The following is a 16,914-nucleotide window of genomic DNA, read 5'->3' as shown; positions in this document are numbered from 1 at the left end:
ATTTCCTCCATCTGCCTGCCAAAATAAGTTTCTCAGAAAAGGTCAAATGGCAATTCAGCCAAGTTCATATATCCATCATGGCCTCGATCAAAAACAAGATTGTATTTAGCCAAGTGCAAGCTGCCAGTAAATCTCCCTTTTGTACTCATCAGCAACCAACATATGAAAAGGGGTAATAAAGTACCACTGATAAAGTACACGGAAAAATAGTTCTATAGAACGAAACATACTGTAACACACCTTCTCCTATCTTTTAGCTAATCTGTTTTCCTAAAAAAACAGTTTAATGCTGTTCAGATTTCACCAGCAACTACAAAGCTCCACAGTTCCCCTAGCCTTAAGCCCCCTTCCTGCAGGCCATTTCATCTCCCTCATCCCACTCTCAAAAAGAGGGGATAATAGAGGATCTTAAAAGAAGGCCATAAAGTAAACCAGAGTCTAGAACAAGTAAAATAAATAGCAAATGTTTTTTTCTTTCCTCCACATCTTAATTTCCATAGAAAATCTTTTATCTGGGCCAAAACAGAATGCTTGTACTTTAAATTGGAAGAATTTTAATTAAGCCACCTTTTGGCAAACACTCAAAGCTACGGCAAGATTAGCTGAGGTTTTCAGAGATGAATGTGACATTTACGGTCCTTTATTAGGTGGTTGGTTTTTTTTTTTAAAAAAGGGCATACAAGACAAAAATCTTTCTTTAAGCATGTTTTCTTGATCTGCACTGGCACCATTCCGTAGCCTTAAAAGAATGATTTTCTGGGGGGGAAAAAAAATCCCAAAACAAAACAGAGAAAACAAACCTAAGAAAAACTTTCCATTTAATGCTAACAATATCAAGAGAGGTTAACTGCATTTACTTACATTTGTTTTCACTTTCTGATTCTCAGGCAATAATGCAAATGCTAGACAGTTTGGAATCATACTTTTAACTCTCATGTTTCCCTTCCTTCTGCAAAATTGAGCCCATTATCCCATAAGAGATCTATAAATGCTATCACTTTTTAAGGTCATTGGTAAGTGCTCTCAGAAACGAAATACCTCCAGCTAATAGAGTCCATAAAGAAAACCCACCACAATAAATCTGCATTCCTTAAGACATTCCTGATCAAAAATTGCACCCTATTTATGAAGGGCTGTGGGGGTCAGCTATGTGATTTAGAAGTCCAGATAAATTATCTTTCCTCAAAACATAACAATTCATGGAGGTGAAACTTCACTCTGATTCTCCTCTTGGTGTAACATTGTGCTGCTACAAGACCATGCATTTCAAAATATTTATTCCTAAAATGAGTGGGTGCAAGAAAAGCATCTGCCTTCCATATGGTATTTCTTCATCCTTTATCATCTAACCACCTAAAAGCTAGGATGAACAATGTTTTATTTACTGTTCTTTCTTTGCTTAAGAATGTCACACTGACTCCTCATCCTTCAGCAGTCAGATAAGAATGTCCTCTTGTCAAGTCTGATACATTCACAGGTTACTTTTAGAACATTTTGTCTATTTTTTCCACTACTTAAAAATCCAGTTTTGAAACATCATGAAGCTTGACAAAAGCAGGTATCTCCTACATTCTATGTATTTCCAAAGTAGACAACGTATTCTTTTAAAGCTCAAAAATTATCTCCAGTTCTTCTAAAATGTTTCTAAAAAGGGCCTTCATGACTTTACTGAAAGCTCTGGAATCCAGCTGGCCGATTTGTCTAGCTGACTAGCTCCAGTTGTTAATTTAGGGGAAAGGAAGACAAAAAGCCAGTTCATGTAGACAGAACTGTGATGCTGGTGCCTGTCCAACTACTTTTTGTGGCTTTTTTGTTGAAAATGACCCTTGAAAATCCATTTTACATTTGAATTTTAAAACTACATCTGTTAAAAAAGAAATACAGAAATGTTTTACATTGGGGTGGAAAAGGGAAAGGAACACTTTAAAGTTTAACTGAGTTCTATGTCTGTGCTTTTTCAGCTGTGGAATAAATGGAAATGAGATTTCCTCAAGGAAACAAAAGCTATAAATCTAAGGCAAATGATCACAGTCCTCTGTTATTTTCCTGTTATGTCTCTGGAGTCTTCCCAGGAGTAGACAAATCATTCACTGTTGTAACATGAATTCTATTTTCAAAGCAATTTAGCTACTTTCACATCTAATTTTTACATGTCTGCACTGACAGTTCAATAAAAGTGTTTATACGCATTTTGTATATAAAATGTGACTAAGTTATCACATAGAAACCCATGAAGACCGCTTACCATCTCTTGTGGAGTTTGTTCTGGTGATCAAGGTGAACTAGAAAAGAAAACAATAGTTTTTAATACATAAAAATATATGTATTAAGACGGTCACAAGCACTGAATATATTTTTGTTCAACTTGAGTACTATTGCCTACAGCTATCAAATATCCCTCCTCTGTTGTGGCTAGCTGAAGTCTCTTATATATAGTTTTTGTTTGGCATCAGTAAAAATCCCATTCCTTAAAATTCTACACTACAATAAGAAGGTTAAAAGGGAGCCTTCTACACCATGCAGCCTAAAACGCTGGGAGTGAACAGTTTTTTCTCCCCATTACCCTTTTCTATTTTCTCTCACCCTTCTACAACCTTTACTTTCCAAATTAATGCCAAACAAAAATCATAAACTTAAATGAAACACACTGTTCTCACTGTTTAGTGGTGTCTGCACAGAGACATCTACAAAAGGAGCAATTACCATAAAATGATTAAACCCATCTTGCCTCCATTCAAGTAGTAGGGTTTCTGTTTAAACCTATGGTGCAGGTACCTACCAGGCAGGATTTATAATTACCATCATTTTCAGTGTGATTTACCAGCATGAATCACTGAGAAATATTCTGAATCCCCTCCCTACTTGACAATTATTTTATTACATTAAGACGTTAGCTGCTTCATCCACATACTTCTCCTGACACTCACCCTCAACTTGAACTTTGTTAGGCAAGTGCCAGTGAAAGGTAACAGAAACTTAGCACACTAAACTACCACTGCTACCCCTAAGACATGGTCAAATGCTATTCCCAGCAACACTAGAATACAGCTAAGACAGCACTTACAACTGTTTCAGATTTATACCAGCATAAAACTAGGATTTTTCAAAATGCATATGAATACAGTATATATACCAGTTGTGTTCTCCCTCATATTTAACAACGCTGATTAAACAGCAACCTTTTGCCTAAGCCAAGCCATACTGTGTGAAAAGAGAAAGGGGATGGGCCACATTCAAAGAAAGTGCTAATCATGCAGCTACCACAAAGGCAAATTAGCGTCCTTTGCAAAGCCTACACAAAGCTCAAACTCATAAACCCTTGGTCATACCAACGTACCTACAAGAAGTCCTACATAGAGGAGCAGTCCCATTGCAATCAATGGGATGACTCATGCAAGCAAAGGATTGCAGGATCAGGCATCAGGCAACCAAAGTGTGTGAGCTCATTGTATTCTCTCCTGCCTGCTTGGAGGAAGAAGAAAACCTAGCGCTGAGGTCACTGTAAAACACTGCGGTGACTTGTAACACTTGAAACCCACACATACATAAAAGACTCCTGGGCTATCCCTCTTTGTTCATTTCAAACGTCTCATTTCCCATGCTAGCCCTCTTCAAAACTTTTATCTCCATTCCCATGACATATACATATACGTTTTGTCCCTTTCCCATATACATCTGGATACTGTCAGGGTTGCCATAACGTCTTGTTCTCATACTTAAAAACCTAAGTCCATCATAGCCAATTCTTCCATTTTCTACTTCAGGAAAAGTATGTGTATTTCATTTTCATGTTGACTCTAATTCCTACATGATGAAAGATTCTTTGAACTAGCTTCAGCTTAAACAGAAATCAGGTTCAGAGCGTAATGTAAATACACTTTTTAAAGCAGTAAGTGGTGAAGTCTGATACTTTATTATTAATATGCAACATGTACATATGCTCTCTGAAGGGAAAGGAGGGGAAAAACCCTGGCAAAACTATCCAGCTATATTAGTTTACCAAATACGAAAAAACTGTTTTGCCAAACACAGAAACTTTAATTATTTTCATAAATTATTCATGAAACATTAGATTACAAATATAAAGCAAAGCGTAACAATGCTGCAAGCCAGGGCACTAAATTACCAATGAGTTTGTTTTATTTTCAGCTGAATTTGTCTTCCAAAAAAGCCTACAAAAAATTGAAACATGACAAGAAGAAAATAAATGTGATAGCTCTACTTCTATAATTTATACTTTTAAAAACAAAATATGGAAGCAACTGAACATCTGAAACTCACCAGCAAATGCAGAATTTAAAATGAGGAAGAGGTTTGTTTGCCTATGCTGACCATTAATGATGGAAAAGTTATTTTTTGATAAATGTTATTACACCCTTTTCTCAGTTTTAAAATATTTCTTCACTGATGATTAAATATGGACGTACTCCCTTTCATCAAAACATGCCTGTCTCCTTACCAACTCGAGGCAAGTAAGCATTAGTAAAAATAAATAAATCTGATCAAAGCAATGACAGCATTTAATTCCACTGGAGTGCAAAGAAGTTGAGACAATGTCTGTCATACTGTGAGACACAACCACGAAATACTGTTTTTTGTAACTTTGTAATGTAATTCACACCCTGGGAGCTAAGCCCCTCTAGTGGCGTGCTGGATATAGTGCTGCCGTATGGGAGGCGACAGGTACAGCTCAGAAAGACCAATGGGGGATTAAGCAGGGTTTGACTTTATTCAGAAGACTGATGAGCACAAGATTAATTAACTTGTTGCATGGTATTAAGGTAAAAAAATAAGATGTTATTAAATGAAGATGAAAATTCAATAAATTCAGCAGATTTAAAAACAAATAAAAATATATAAAGCCTTCCTGAAAAAAGCAAGCTATGTTTAAGTCAGAAATGCCCAAAACAACAGACAGCTGACCACATCCTTCACCCACACTGCTTTTGTCCCTGCTCCTTTAGTCTGTGAGAACTGCCTCCTTCAGTCAGGCCAGAGATGTTCCTAACTCAGTATCTGGTTTCTGGCAATAGGTAGGAAGAGATGCTCAGTAAAATATAACACTAGAGTGCGCATACAGGATTTACTTCCAGGTACATTTCTCCTGATTTCAGCAAGTGGCAGTTCAGATACTTTGTTTAGCTCCTTTGTTTAGCTCCAAACTGGTTTTGGCATTTAAAACCAGAATGTGCCATTTCTCTGAACCCATGAATACCAAGTGTTTTCATGACATCCCATGTCAGTAAGTTTCACAGTTTAAGGTGTTAAACATCAATTTTGAACTCACACTACTACATACTCCAAAAATATTTGAAGAGTTCGGTAAGAAAAGCATACCATGTAACATCAATAGTGTGCATCTTCCTACAAACACCTATTTTATTTTATACTTCTAATGCTCACTCTTGCTGCAGAATTACCACCAGAAGAGGGAAATGTCTGAAAAGTGTTTTGACACTCTGTGCTTCAGATTAATACTGTGCACTGCTGGTGTCTGACGTTAACTTTAATACCGAAGCGCCCTAGTTCCAGTCACACAGAAATATAAGCCTGTGATTGCTGAAGCAGTTGGCAGTACAAGTTATATCCCTCAAAAAGAAGAAAGGGTAAAAATTCCCAACACTATACACTGCATTCTTGTTTGTGAATGGCTGCAAATACAAGACCTGTCCGGCACTTAGGATACAGTTATGGCTGCTCATCATCCCAACAGGAGAGTCAGTTGAGCTATGAAGACCTACCTACCACTATGATGTCTTCACACCAATGCCCTTACACGAACAGTAGTAATTCCTGCAAACGGAAGGGAAACAAATTACATGTAAGACAAAACTATGTTCACTGCAGAGACAATCCACATTTAACTAGTGGTTATGCAAAAAAAGCATGCAGATCAAACTTTAGAATATGTGTTACGGCTCTCTTGACCTGAGCAGAGCCTGAGACAGTGTAGCCCTCTGCTGCTCCCAAAACCAGGGTCTTTCTTCTCTGAGATTCAGGACACAAACCCAAAAGCTATTTGGGCCAAAAATCAGAGGTCAACAGTGAAGTGCTAAAAGTTGTACAATTATTATTAGCTCCAGTTAGCTTATGGTTCATATGTGGCTTGTCAGCTTAGTCATAAACGAGGAAACTTCTACGCTATTTATTTTGAAGGCAAAATTCACTTCCTAGTCTCACAGATGTGGTGCCCAGACTCTGGCCAGTGACTTTAAGGATCACAAAACCGATGAGCAGCTCTCGCCTCTGCCGAACAGGACAAGCAATTAAATCTAAGGGCTGGCAGGAAGAGAAGCCCTTCTGCCCAAGCTCACCCCGGCCCCCAACCCCCAGAACAAGGAGGACCCCCTCTCCGCCTGAGCTCCCGCACCCCCGCCTCAAGCCGGAGGCCGACATTTTGCAGAGCAAAAGAAAAGGTAAAGCCCGGAGCCCGTGCGGCCGATTTGCGTGCCACGAACACCACCTTTCCGCCCCTGCCAGGCGCCCGGGCTCCACAAAGCAAAACTCCCTCCCGAGCTGTTCGCTTTCCCGCTCACGCTACCGCTCGCCCCGGCTGTCCCCCTCCTCCCTCCCTCCCTCCTTCCTTCCCTCCCTCAGCCGTCCGGCCGCGGCCCAGCGAGGCGGGAGGCCTGGACCGCAGCCTGCGCAGGCGGATCCCCGCACCCACCCGGACAGCCTGTGGCTCCAGTGGGCGAGGGGAGCTGAGGGGAGCCGAGGGGAACCGAGGGGAGCCGAGGGGAGCCGAGGGGAGCCGAGGGGAGCCACCTCCGGTGCCGTCTCCCTCCCTCCTTTCCGGCCAAGATGAGCGGAGCGCGGCAAGCGGCGCTTCCTCCCGCCGCTTCCGCCCGGCCCCTCCTCAGTCCCGCGGCGCCATCTTGTGGGGCTGAGGGGAGACGCCGGCGGGGACCAGGCTCCCCGGGGGCGGTCGGGAGTTCCCGACACCGCAACCGTGTTTTTCGGGGAGGGGGCTGCCCCACGTAGCCCCCTGCCCCTCTCAGAGAGAGTGGTGCGAACTCCTACTGTCCCGTTTGTTCCCTCGGTACCTCCTCCAGTCCCAGAGCATGTACACTTCTTAACAAGGTGAATTGTTACTCGGAGCCTGGGCATGCTGCGATGGGTGGCAGTGTGATACTTTATCCTCCGATTATTATTTTTTTTTTCCCCAATTAATTTCTAAATTTTCTGTTCAGGTTCGGCACCGCTACTGAACTAGTATTTTCAAGGGACTGTGTGTGAGCAGCCTGTTGGGGCCTGTTACGGCCTGTGGAGCAGGGAGTGCTTTTTCCCTTATGTAGCATTTTACCCTATCTATGTTAAATTTGCCTGCTGTTACCTGGTGCTGTAATGTTCCGTGTTTCTTCATGGTCGCATGAAGAGCACAGTAACCTCACCAGACGGTGCCACCGCATCATTCGTGCCCTTCTCCGGACAGCTCGTGGATGGCTCCCACCACCCATCCTGGCAGGGAGGGCTCCCCTGGGGCTCCTCTCTCACCACCAGAGCTAATGGTTATTTCTCTCTATTTTCCTCATTTTTAACTAATACTTCCAGTACAAGAAACTCACATTTTGTTCCCATTTTTCAGCTCTCCTGGTGTGCTTACTGCCCTAGCTGCTTGCCTGCCGAAAATCCCAGCAGACCACCATAACCAGACAATTTCCCTTTGTTACCTGCTTGAATTTAAAAACTCCATTGTGAAACATTTAACTTAAAAAAACACACATACTGAGTCTCCTTCATAGAGCAAATTTCTACATTTATCTCCCATATATCTAATCAAGTTATTCTTTGAAATAATTTTTACTAATTTGCCTGGTATGGGCATCAGATTTAATAGTTCATAAGATCTTCAGATGTTTTTATCAACCTGTTTTACTAATGTCAAGTTAGATACCTTGTGCTCTTGTACTAAGAACTTTAACTGATGCAACTGTTGATACTTGAGTTCAAGATAATTCACAATTAATTCAGTTTTGTGGTACTTTCAGAACTCTTGGGGAAATACTCTCTGGCCCTGCAGATCTGCTGTTGCTAAATTTCTCTGTTTTGTCACCTGCTCTACGAACGCTTAAGGTGAGAGAGATCCTCTAATGCACCTCTCAAGATGCTAGCATAGGAACTTCTCCAAGTTTCTCTGTTGAATACAGATGCAAAAAAACCCCCAAACCCCAACAAACCAACTTACTAGCCAAACCTTCTGAATGTTCAAATCAGAACAGGCAGCAGTAAGGCCCAGTAAGTCAAGATGTGAATCGATCCCTTTTTTATTGCTGTTGTATCCTTTACCCAGTATACTGTTCCTTCCCAAGATCATTCTGATTATGTTTATGGCTCCTGCAACAGCAACAATGAACCAGTTCACATACCTATCACTTTGAATTCTCTAATCAATCATACTTGTAGTGGATAGATCTAAAACTATTTGTATACATGTACTGAATTTGATCACCTTCCTACCGAGCTGCATGGCAATGCAGTTGCTGGTCATCATGTTGAGATGTACATTTTTTTCATGAACAGCATTTGGATAATACCATTATATCTAGTCTCTTCAGATAATTAAATTATAGACAAAATTGGACATTGCTTTATTTGCTATCATGGGTATAAAATCTCAGATTTTAATAAGTATACACTTTGCTGCAGTGGTTTACTGCTTTAGCACAAATATGGTAGGAGTGCTAAAGGAGGTAGTCTGGCAATGATGGCCTTGCAGTAAAACACTGGAGTTTAATTGTAAGAAGTAAATACACTGAATGTTCTCAGCATGTTAAGATCAGTAAATCACGCCTCTTAAAAAGCTGGTGGCTTCTCCATCATCTTTGCATTCCTTTCCCCCAGCTAGTGTGTCACTGTAAGGTTTCCTATGGGAGTTAGCCTGTCAGAGACTGAAGGAATTAATGGCTCAAACGTCGTGGTGGGGCAAGTTCTGCGTAATGGCGGGCTCTGGAGAACAACGAACTCTGCCTAGCAACGAACCGAAGAAGTCGGTTGGCAGCAGGGCGCGGAGGGCGGGCCGGAGGGCGGGCGGTTCTGCGTTCTGATAGGCTGAGCGGGGCAGCTCACCATATATGGCCAAAGGCCGAAGAAGGGTCGTACTTGCAGGGAGGGAGAAGTTCCTCCCCGAACGACCCCCCAGCCCTGGTGCTTCCCGAAGGTTCTGGAAGCACAAGCCGCACATGTCCCCTAATTAGCCTAACGAGTTTGAGTGCCCACCTGAAGGAGGGGCAAGGAGATGATAAAAGGACACAACCTGGAGCCCCACGTGTGTGTGCCCGCTGGAGTTGGACTTCTGGGCTGACTGGACCAATGCTGGACCCAGGACCGGTGAAGTCTTTCTTTTCTCTCTCTCTTATTTTTTTTTTGTAATCCCTACACCTCATCCATTTAGGCGTAAACTGTTGACCAAGTCTGGGACTAGGAGTGGATCTGGCCACGCCTTGACCCCTTTCTGAGAGGGAGTCTAGAAAGCAAGGGGGTCCGCTCTGAACCTCGGGACTGAACAGGAGGGCTCTCCTTATTGTCTTCCCTGGACTGATCCCCAAATAAGCAAGGCCTGTAGTATATATTTGGTGATGTATGGGTTACCACATTACACAGTTTACTGATGTAGTTTCATGCCAGTTTCTGTTGTGAGCATACCAGTTTCTGTTGTGAGTATGCTATTTCTTGTTGTGAGCGAATAAAAGCTGAGGTTTTTGAGTTAAAGGATCCCTGCTGTTGTTTCACCTTAATCCTGACCTGGGAATCAGCAAACCTGAGTCGTACTGAGAAATTGGGATGTGACATAGCCACCTGTGTACAGCTGAGAAGTCTGGATACTACAGTGGACTTAAACTGTGGTCCTGTTCAGCCCCTGCATCACAAATGTTTTGTGATTTCCCTGTGTGTGGCCAAAAAATTTGTAGACGCCCTGTCTGTCTCCAAGGCAGGTGTATTATGCAATTGCCAGCCTGCTTTTTCTCATGAGGACCTAATGCACTCAAAGACTCTTTCAGCTTTTCTTGCTCCCTTCTGATCTGTGTATTTTTATAGATAGATCTGTGTTGCTTTATGCTCACACATTGGTGCCTGCTTTTACGCATGGCACACTGATGGCTGAGAAGTTGTGGACAGCCCAATATCTAGGTTAGTTTGGAGAGTCAGTAGGTTAAAGAAAGGTGTTAGGCAAATCATACAAGGAGTATCTATTAGTCATCAGGATACAGTTTCTGCCTTAGGAAGTCCCTAAGCACTAAGAAAGAAAGAGCTGCTGTATGTTTGCCCTCTTCATTCCTGAGGACTCTGACACTGGCCACTCTCAGACAATGTAGTGGACTGGCTAGACCTTCAGTTGGACTCAGTGAGGTGATTCGTATGTTATGTATATATTAAAAAGAAGGCATGCATTACTGTTGAACTGCTGTACTTTGTATGGGAGAAAGGCAGCAAGGCAAACTGCACAAAGGTATGACGTGTTGGTTCTATTAAGATTATTAATCTCAAGCAAAGACTTCAAGGAACGCATTACTGATGCTGCTGTGTAGATTTTGAAAATGTGATTGTGCTGTTCTTAGTTTTGTAATATTTCAGTTTAAAAGATGACTTTTGGGTAGTGTTACTTATTATGAAATGTATGTTCTCTTCAATCACTGCTTCCTATTTATTCCTGCCTTATGCATATTTGTGATTGCAGTTACTGTCTGTGTGGAAGCACATAAAAAGTTATCTATCTTACAGGATATACACAAATACCACATTAAATGAACCTCTGATTATATGCATTTTGTAAGCAGTGAGATCAGTACTTTCTGCCTGCTGAAGGCTGATTTGTTTCTTCATGTTTCACCTGATCACTTTCATTGTATCACTTGTGAAACGAAAGATTCAGAAAATAGGTGCTGCCAAAGAGCTGTGTTTTCCTTGGAAGCCTGTGTAGTTCTTCCATGTATTTTAAGTCTACCTTTTATCAGAGGAGAAGGAGCAGCTTGGCAGAAAGGTTTGCTTTTAAAGGCAATTCCCTTACATGGTCCCTCACAACCCAACAGTAGAGAAGGTCTCCTGTTAATTCTTGATTTGTAAATCCTTTTATTCTACACCCATGAAACATGACAAATGTGAACTGGGTTTAGAATGCAAGTGAGTACCCCTGCAGTTTTTTTCCCAGAGCTAATGCTGGTGAGGAAGGAGTGGATCCTGTTGATTCCAACGTGAGATCTTCCCTCCCAGGTTTTGGGCCAGAAGCATCCACAGGGGAGGCTTGGTTTTATTGATCAGTTTTATCAGTGGTGTCCCATAATGCAGTGTGTCCCTCTTGAACTACTTTCTCCCATGGCTGTGTTCCTTGCAGCTTTCAGTGTTGCTCCAATGGTTGAACATTAATCTCGAACCAGGCTGAAAATAAGGATGTTTCTTAGCAAGAGAATGAAATGTTAGAGTGGAACAGTTATTAGAGTAGGAAAATTTCCTCCTCAGAAACAGCATTTGCAGTTGTCAAGTCTAGACATCTTAGCATGTTAGCTACTCAGATTCATTAATTAGCCAATTAATTTAATTAACTTATGCTTTAAGAAGCAAGGAGCGTAATGATTGCAAGTTTGTAAAAAAAAAAAAAAGAAAGTTTAAATCTGCAACTGTCCTGGTTTCAGCTGGGACAGAGTTAATTTTCTTCCTAGTAGCTGGTATAGTGTTATGTTTTGGATTCAGCATGAGAAGAATGTTGTTAACAAACTGATATTTTCAGCTGTTGCCATGTAGCGTTCAGACTAAGTCAAGGATCTTTCAGCTTCTCCTACCCAGCCAGCAAGAAGGCTGGAGGGGTGCAAGAAGTTGGGAACGGAGACAGCCAGGACAGCTGACCCAAACTGGCCGAAGAGGTGTTCCATACCATGTGACATCATGCCCAGTATATAAACTGGGGGGAGTTGGCCTGGGGGAGGATCGCTGCTCGGGAGCTAACTGGGCATTGGTGAGTGAGTGGTGAGCAACTGCATTGTGCATCACTTGTTTTGTATATTCCAATCCTTTTATTGTTAGTGTCATTTTATTATTGTTATTATCATCATTAGTTTCTTCCTTTCTGTTCTATTAAACTGTTCTTATCTCAACTTAGGAGTTTTACCTTTTTCCTTTCGATTCTCTCCTCCATCCTACTGGGTTAGGGGGGAGTGAGTGAGCAGCTGCACAGTGCTTAGTTGCTGGCTGGGGTTAAACCATGACAGATGCACACATAGGTATACTGAAATACCAATAAGCCAATTGTATCCTGGGCCGCTCAAGGGAGGTGATTCTCCCCCACTCCGCTCTCATGAGACCCCACCTGGAGTACTGCATTCACTGGGGCTTCCAGCATAAGAAAGACATGGACCTGTTGGAGTGAGTCCAGAGGAGAGCCGCAAAGATGATCAGAGGGCTGGAGCACCTCTCCTGTGAAGACAGGCTGAGAGAGTTGAGGTTGTTCAGCCAGAGAAGAGAAGGCTCTGGGGAGACCTTATAGTGGCCTTGCAGTACCTAAAGGGGCCCTACAAGAAAGCTGGAGGGGGACTTTTTACAAGGGCCTGTAGTGATAGGACAAGGAGTAATGGCTTTAAATTGGAAGATGATAGATTTAGATGAGAGATTAGGAATAAATTCTTTACTGTGAGGGTAGTGAGGCACTGGAACAGGTTGCCTAGAGAAGTTGTGGATACCCCCTCCCTGAAGCGTTCAAGGTCAGGTTGGATGAGGCTTTGAGCGACCTGATCTAGTGAAAGGTGTCCCTGCTCATGGCAGGGTGGTTGGAACTAGATGATCTTTAAGGTCCCTTCCAACCCAAACCATTCTATGATTCTAAAATCACTCAGCTACGTACTTTGTCAGGCCTTGTAGCTGTTTGATTTATTAGTATTGCCCTCCATCATCTTTCTTCTTTTCTTCCTTTCTTCTGTTATTTTTTTACCTACCTGTTGTGTCCACAGCTGTTAATGCTGGCTGCTTGTTTGTGAGCCATAGCTTGCTCTTACTTTGAGTTGTTATTGCAGACTGCCTCACTGATGGTATTTCCATGACCTCTTGAATTTCCACAATTGTAAATGGCTGTGCTCAGTAGAGTAGCTGATAAAAATTCTACACATAGCTGCCTCTAGACCCTGAGACAGACCACAGCATGCTGACCGATCTTCCTGCTACAAGAGGGCTTTGAGAAAGCAAAAGGCTTTCTCTGTGTTATCTATATCCTCTGCTATAAAAAGCTTTAGTCAGACACTTTGAACTGAGACTAGAAGTGTACTGAGAAGCAGTGCAGAATATAGATTAGGTGTGTACTCACATCGACCTGCCCCAAATACGGGGAGGCTGCCTGATCCTGCAAAGGTATTGCTCAGTCTCCACAGGACTGAGAACGACAAGATGCCTGTTAACACCACTCCAGGAGCTACAGAAAATTCTGGACAGGACAGGAGATGGCAGTGGCTCTTGAGTTAGGTGCACAGCTGGATTGCAACCCAGCAAAGTCAGTCTCAGCAGCTTCTTCTAGCAGCCAAGGATTTAGATGACCCACTGGCCGTGGGGCCAGCACAACCCTGAGAGGTACGGCTGTGATGGAAGAGCCACATCTGAACTGCTCATAAGTCTCCTGTAGTTGAGGAGCTACATGTGGCTCTTTAGTATCAGGGTTTCTGAGGTTTTCCAGGATAATTCCTTAGGGGTCAAAATTAGATCTGTGAAACCTGAAGCTGGCTCAGGAGCTGACTAACAGGAGGGAGAGGGGGAAAAAGACAGCTGTTGTAGAGGGTGTAAGTGCATGACTTTTAGGCACTTAATCCACAAGGTGGGATCCAAAGCTGAAAGCCATGTCTGAGGTTTTCTGTTCAACCCAGGGAGGCAACCTAGAGAGTTGCCTGAAAAACCTTTGTACTGGTACTTGTGTTTATTCTACCATCTTTAAGCTTCCAGCTGAAGTGCCTGTACTTCCTTTATAGTCATCGAAGACCCACATCTTCAGGAGACAGAGGTCCTACCTAGCATCTGAGCTAAGCTCTCTGCAAATGGCAGCCTCCATTGACCTTAGACCAAAACTAGATGCAAGTTTAGGTACTTCTGCTGTGTATTTAAATAAAGGTAGGTGAAAAGAAGGTGCAGCTGTTCTCTCAAAAAAACTACATGTCTCTCTTTTAGGTGGCAATGAAAAATCACGATGAATGTGTCCCCTCTGATTATAGAATAGCTTGCCGAGTACATCACTTCCTTAGAAAATGAGACATCTGGGTTTAATTCCCTTCTAAGCCTCAGAGGCTTAATACTTACCCCCAGGAGAACAAACAAACCACTTACCTCTCACTGACCTTGAAAGCCCAACTCCTGTTTGTAGGCCAGCATCAACATTTTGTTTTTCATTCCAGCTTTTGTATGTGTCCACAGACATTATTTGGCAAGCCATTCTGCTGGCTTTGCCAGAGATATTGCAGTGCTCCAGACAAATATTCTGGCCAATTTAGAGAAAAAAAAACAGGCGAAGTGACTTGAAATTTAAGGGAATAAATAGCATGTTTGTTGCAATAGGAATGAGTAATCATGAAAAAAATATTAGATAGGTTCATAGATGTTAAATATTTCGAGCATCAACAGTTTGTTTTATTTTATTTGTCTAATCACAGATTGGAACCAGTTTCTCTGTATAATTACGTCCATTATGTTATTTCAGTGAGAATGCTCTCCTGGGTTGATGTTTTCATGGAAACATTTGCTATTGCTCTCAGAGTAGTTTGTTCTTGCACAGAAGTACCCCCACACTGGCGTCCCCCTAGGAATGGGGGGATAAGAAGGGAAACAACTTTCCTCAAGAAAATTTTTGTGAGGGCTGAGAGAGGTGGGTCACGTTGGCCTCACCTTCAGTCCATTCTTTGCTCTCGCCCGTGGGATCTGACTATTGGTGATCTATGGGAAGCTGATTCTGCTTCTGGGCAGGAGAGGTGAAATCTGAGTCTTGGGAATGTCAGGCAGAAGTATGTGTTTATACATTGTATGGTAAATGAGCAGCCTCTGCTGTTGAGGAAGGTCAGATCCACTGTTATGGGGGTACCACTGATTTGCTTATGTATAGGAAAGCCAAGGCAGCTTGGACATAGGAGATTTGTTCGACAGCAAATATGCTACTTCTCCAGCAGCCTTATCTAGTTCTAGAGTTAGCTAAGCAGGTGCTGTTGAGTTGGGTTATGCATAGGCAACAAAACCACTGAGTCGCTTCACGTACAGCAGTCCAGAAACTGGACAAATGGATATATGCCTCAGATTTCCTCCATTTGAAATTCCCAAATCAAAAAAGCTTGTCCAGGACAGCCTAGCTGCATGCAAGCCCAAAGGTGTGGCCTACATGCAACATGTAGATACTGCTGATTTGGGAGACACAAATTCCCACTGAGCATCAAATCCTGAAAGCTTCACTTTATTTTCTCTCCTCAGTCCTGGATTCAAACTGAATAAAAGTTGAATGAGAACCTCAGGATATGGCACACATTGATACAGAATATGGTTGAAAACACTCAAAATACTTTTTGTAAATCTAAATAAAATGTGTTTGTAGAGAAACTAGTTTTGTAACATTGAAAGCAAATGTATTTTCCTTTGAGAATTCACTAATTGCTGCTTCTGGGTCTCATTATCTGGGTTGTGTTTGACTGAGACATTCTGGCTTGAAGTCCCAGCTAAATTCTGAGAATCCTGAAGGATGCAAAAAATGTGAACTTTGAACCAAGCTTTTTAAAGAAGCTGGGTACATGTCACACTGCTGGGTTGGCTCCTTTTGATCCTGTGTACTTAAAACTTTATTCCACTTGGATAATTCTGGTATTGTTTTCTTGGTCTCTTCAGTAAACTTCTTAGGCAAAGCCTGGTTGTCTTTCTCAGGAACAGGGTGTCCTGGTTTTGGCTGGGATAGAGTTAATTTTCTTCTTAGTAGCTGGTACAGTGTGTTTTGGATTTAGGGTGAGAATAATGCTGATAACACACTGATGGTTTAGTTGTTGCTAAGTAGCGCTTATCCTAAGTTAAGGACTTTCAGTTTCCCATGCTCTGCCAGCAAGTAGGTGCACAAGAAGCTGGGAGGGAGCGTGGCCAGGACAGCTGACCCGAACTAGCCAAAGGGCTGTTCCATACCACAGGACATCATGCTCAGTATATAAACTGGGGGGAGTTGACTGTGAGGGGGAGGATTGCTGCTTGGGCATCGATCAGCAGGTGGTGAGCGTTTGCATTGTGCATCACTTGTCTTTCCTGGCTTTTTTGTTTGTCTTTTTTTAAAAATTTTATTATATTCCTTTTCATTACTATTATTATCATTGTTATATTTTATTTTACTGTACTTATTATTATATCATACTTATCTCAGCCCATGAGTTCTACTTTTTTTTTTTAATTCTCTTCTGCAACCCACTGGGAGGGAGGGAGTGAGCCAGAGGGTGCGTGGTGCCTAGTTGCTGGCTGGGGTTAAACCACAACACAGGGCTTTAATGCCTAGAAGCCTGAATTAGCTAGGAGCAATGGTGATCCCTTGGTGTCCTTTGCACACAGTTGCTCACTCTTTCTCAGAGCTCTGACTGTGTGGCGATGTAGTTCTGGTAAGCGTTCCAGAAAATGGTAATTCTTTATATTACCTTGAAAGAAATCAGAACCAGAGTGTCTTCACATATACCCGTACTCGAGTTTTCTACTTGCTCTGAAACTGTCCTTGGGCTCGGAGTGCCCAGAATTCTCCTTCTGCAGCAATATCTCCACTCCTTATAGGGTTTCTGCTTTAGCATGTAGTTAGCTTTCTGCCTCCTCTCCTGGCCTCTCCTCTGCTCCTCTACTTAGACCAAAGTTCTCTGTGTCAAATAAAACTTCTGTTGGCCTTCTCAGATGATGCAGGTGCCCACTTGATAGTCCCTTGCTTGGTTACTTCTCTCTTGAAATTTAGGTTTA

At 42.3% G+C, this 16,914-nt stretch overlaps 1 protein-coding gene across 2 annotated transcripts in view; it reads right to left on the bottom strand.

Annotated features, from left to right (window-relative positions):
• The window catches only part of GEMIN8 (gem (nuclear organelle) associated protein 8), a 29,139-nt gene extending 22,402 nt beyond the window's left edge, over positions 1–6,737 (bottom strand). Inside the window, exons 1-3 of one of the 2 annotated variants that reach the window (XM_010581544.1) lie at positions 6,668–6,737; positions 5,746–5,793; positions 2,246–2,282 (exon numbers count right to left, since the gene is read on the bottom strand). In XM_010581544.1, coding sequence (XP_010579846.1) covers positions 2,246–2,248 — 3 coding nt within the window. In that variant the 5' untranslated portion in view covers positions 2,249–2,282; positions 5,746–5,793; positions 6,668–6,737. Of the gene's footprint in view, positions 1–2,245; positions 2,283–5,741; positions 5,794–6,667 lie in introns of both variants that reach the window. The other variant, XM_010581545.1, reaches the window with a different exon arrangement.
• Between the last annotated feature and the right edge of the window lie 10,177 nt (positions 6,738–16,914).

Source organism: Haliaeetus leucocephalus, unplaced genomic scaffold (assembly GCF_000737465.1).
Source record: "Haliaeetus leucocephalus isolate CR32 unplaced genomic scaffold, Haliaeetus_leucocephalus-4.0 Scaffold795, whole genome shotgun sequence".
Taxonomy (NCBI): Eukaryota; Metazoa; Chordata; class Aves; order Accipitriformes; family Accipitridae; genus Haliaeetus; species Haliaeetus leucocephalus.
Note: the sequence above shows the minus strand (reverse complement) of the source record. Positions and strands in the feature narration are given on the sequence as shown.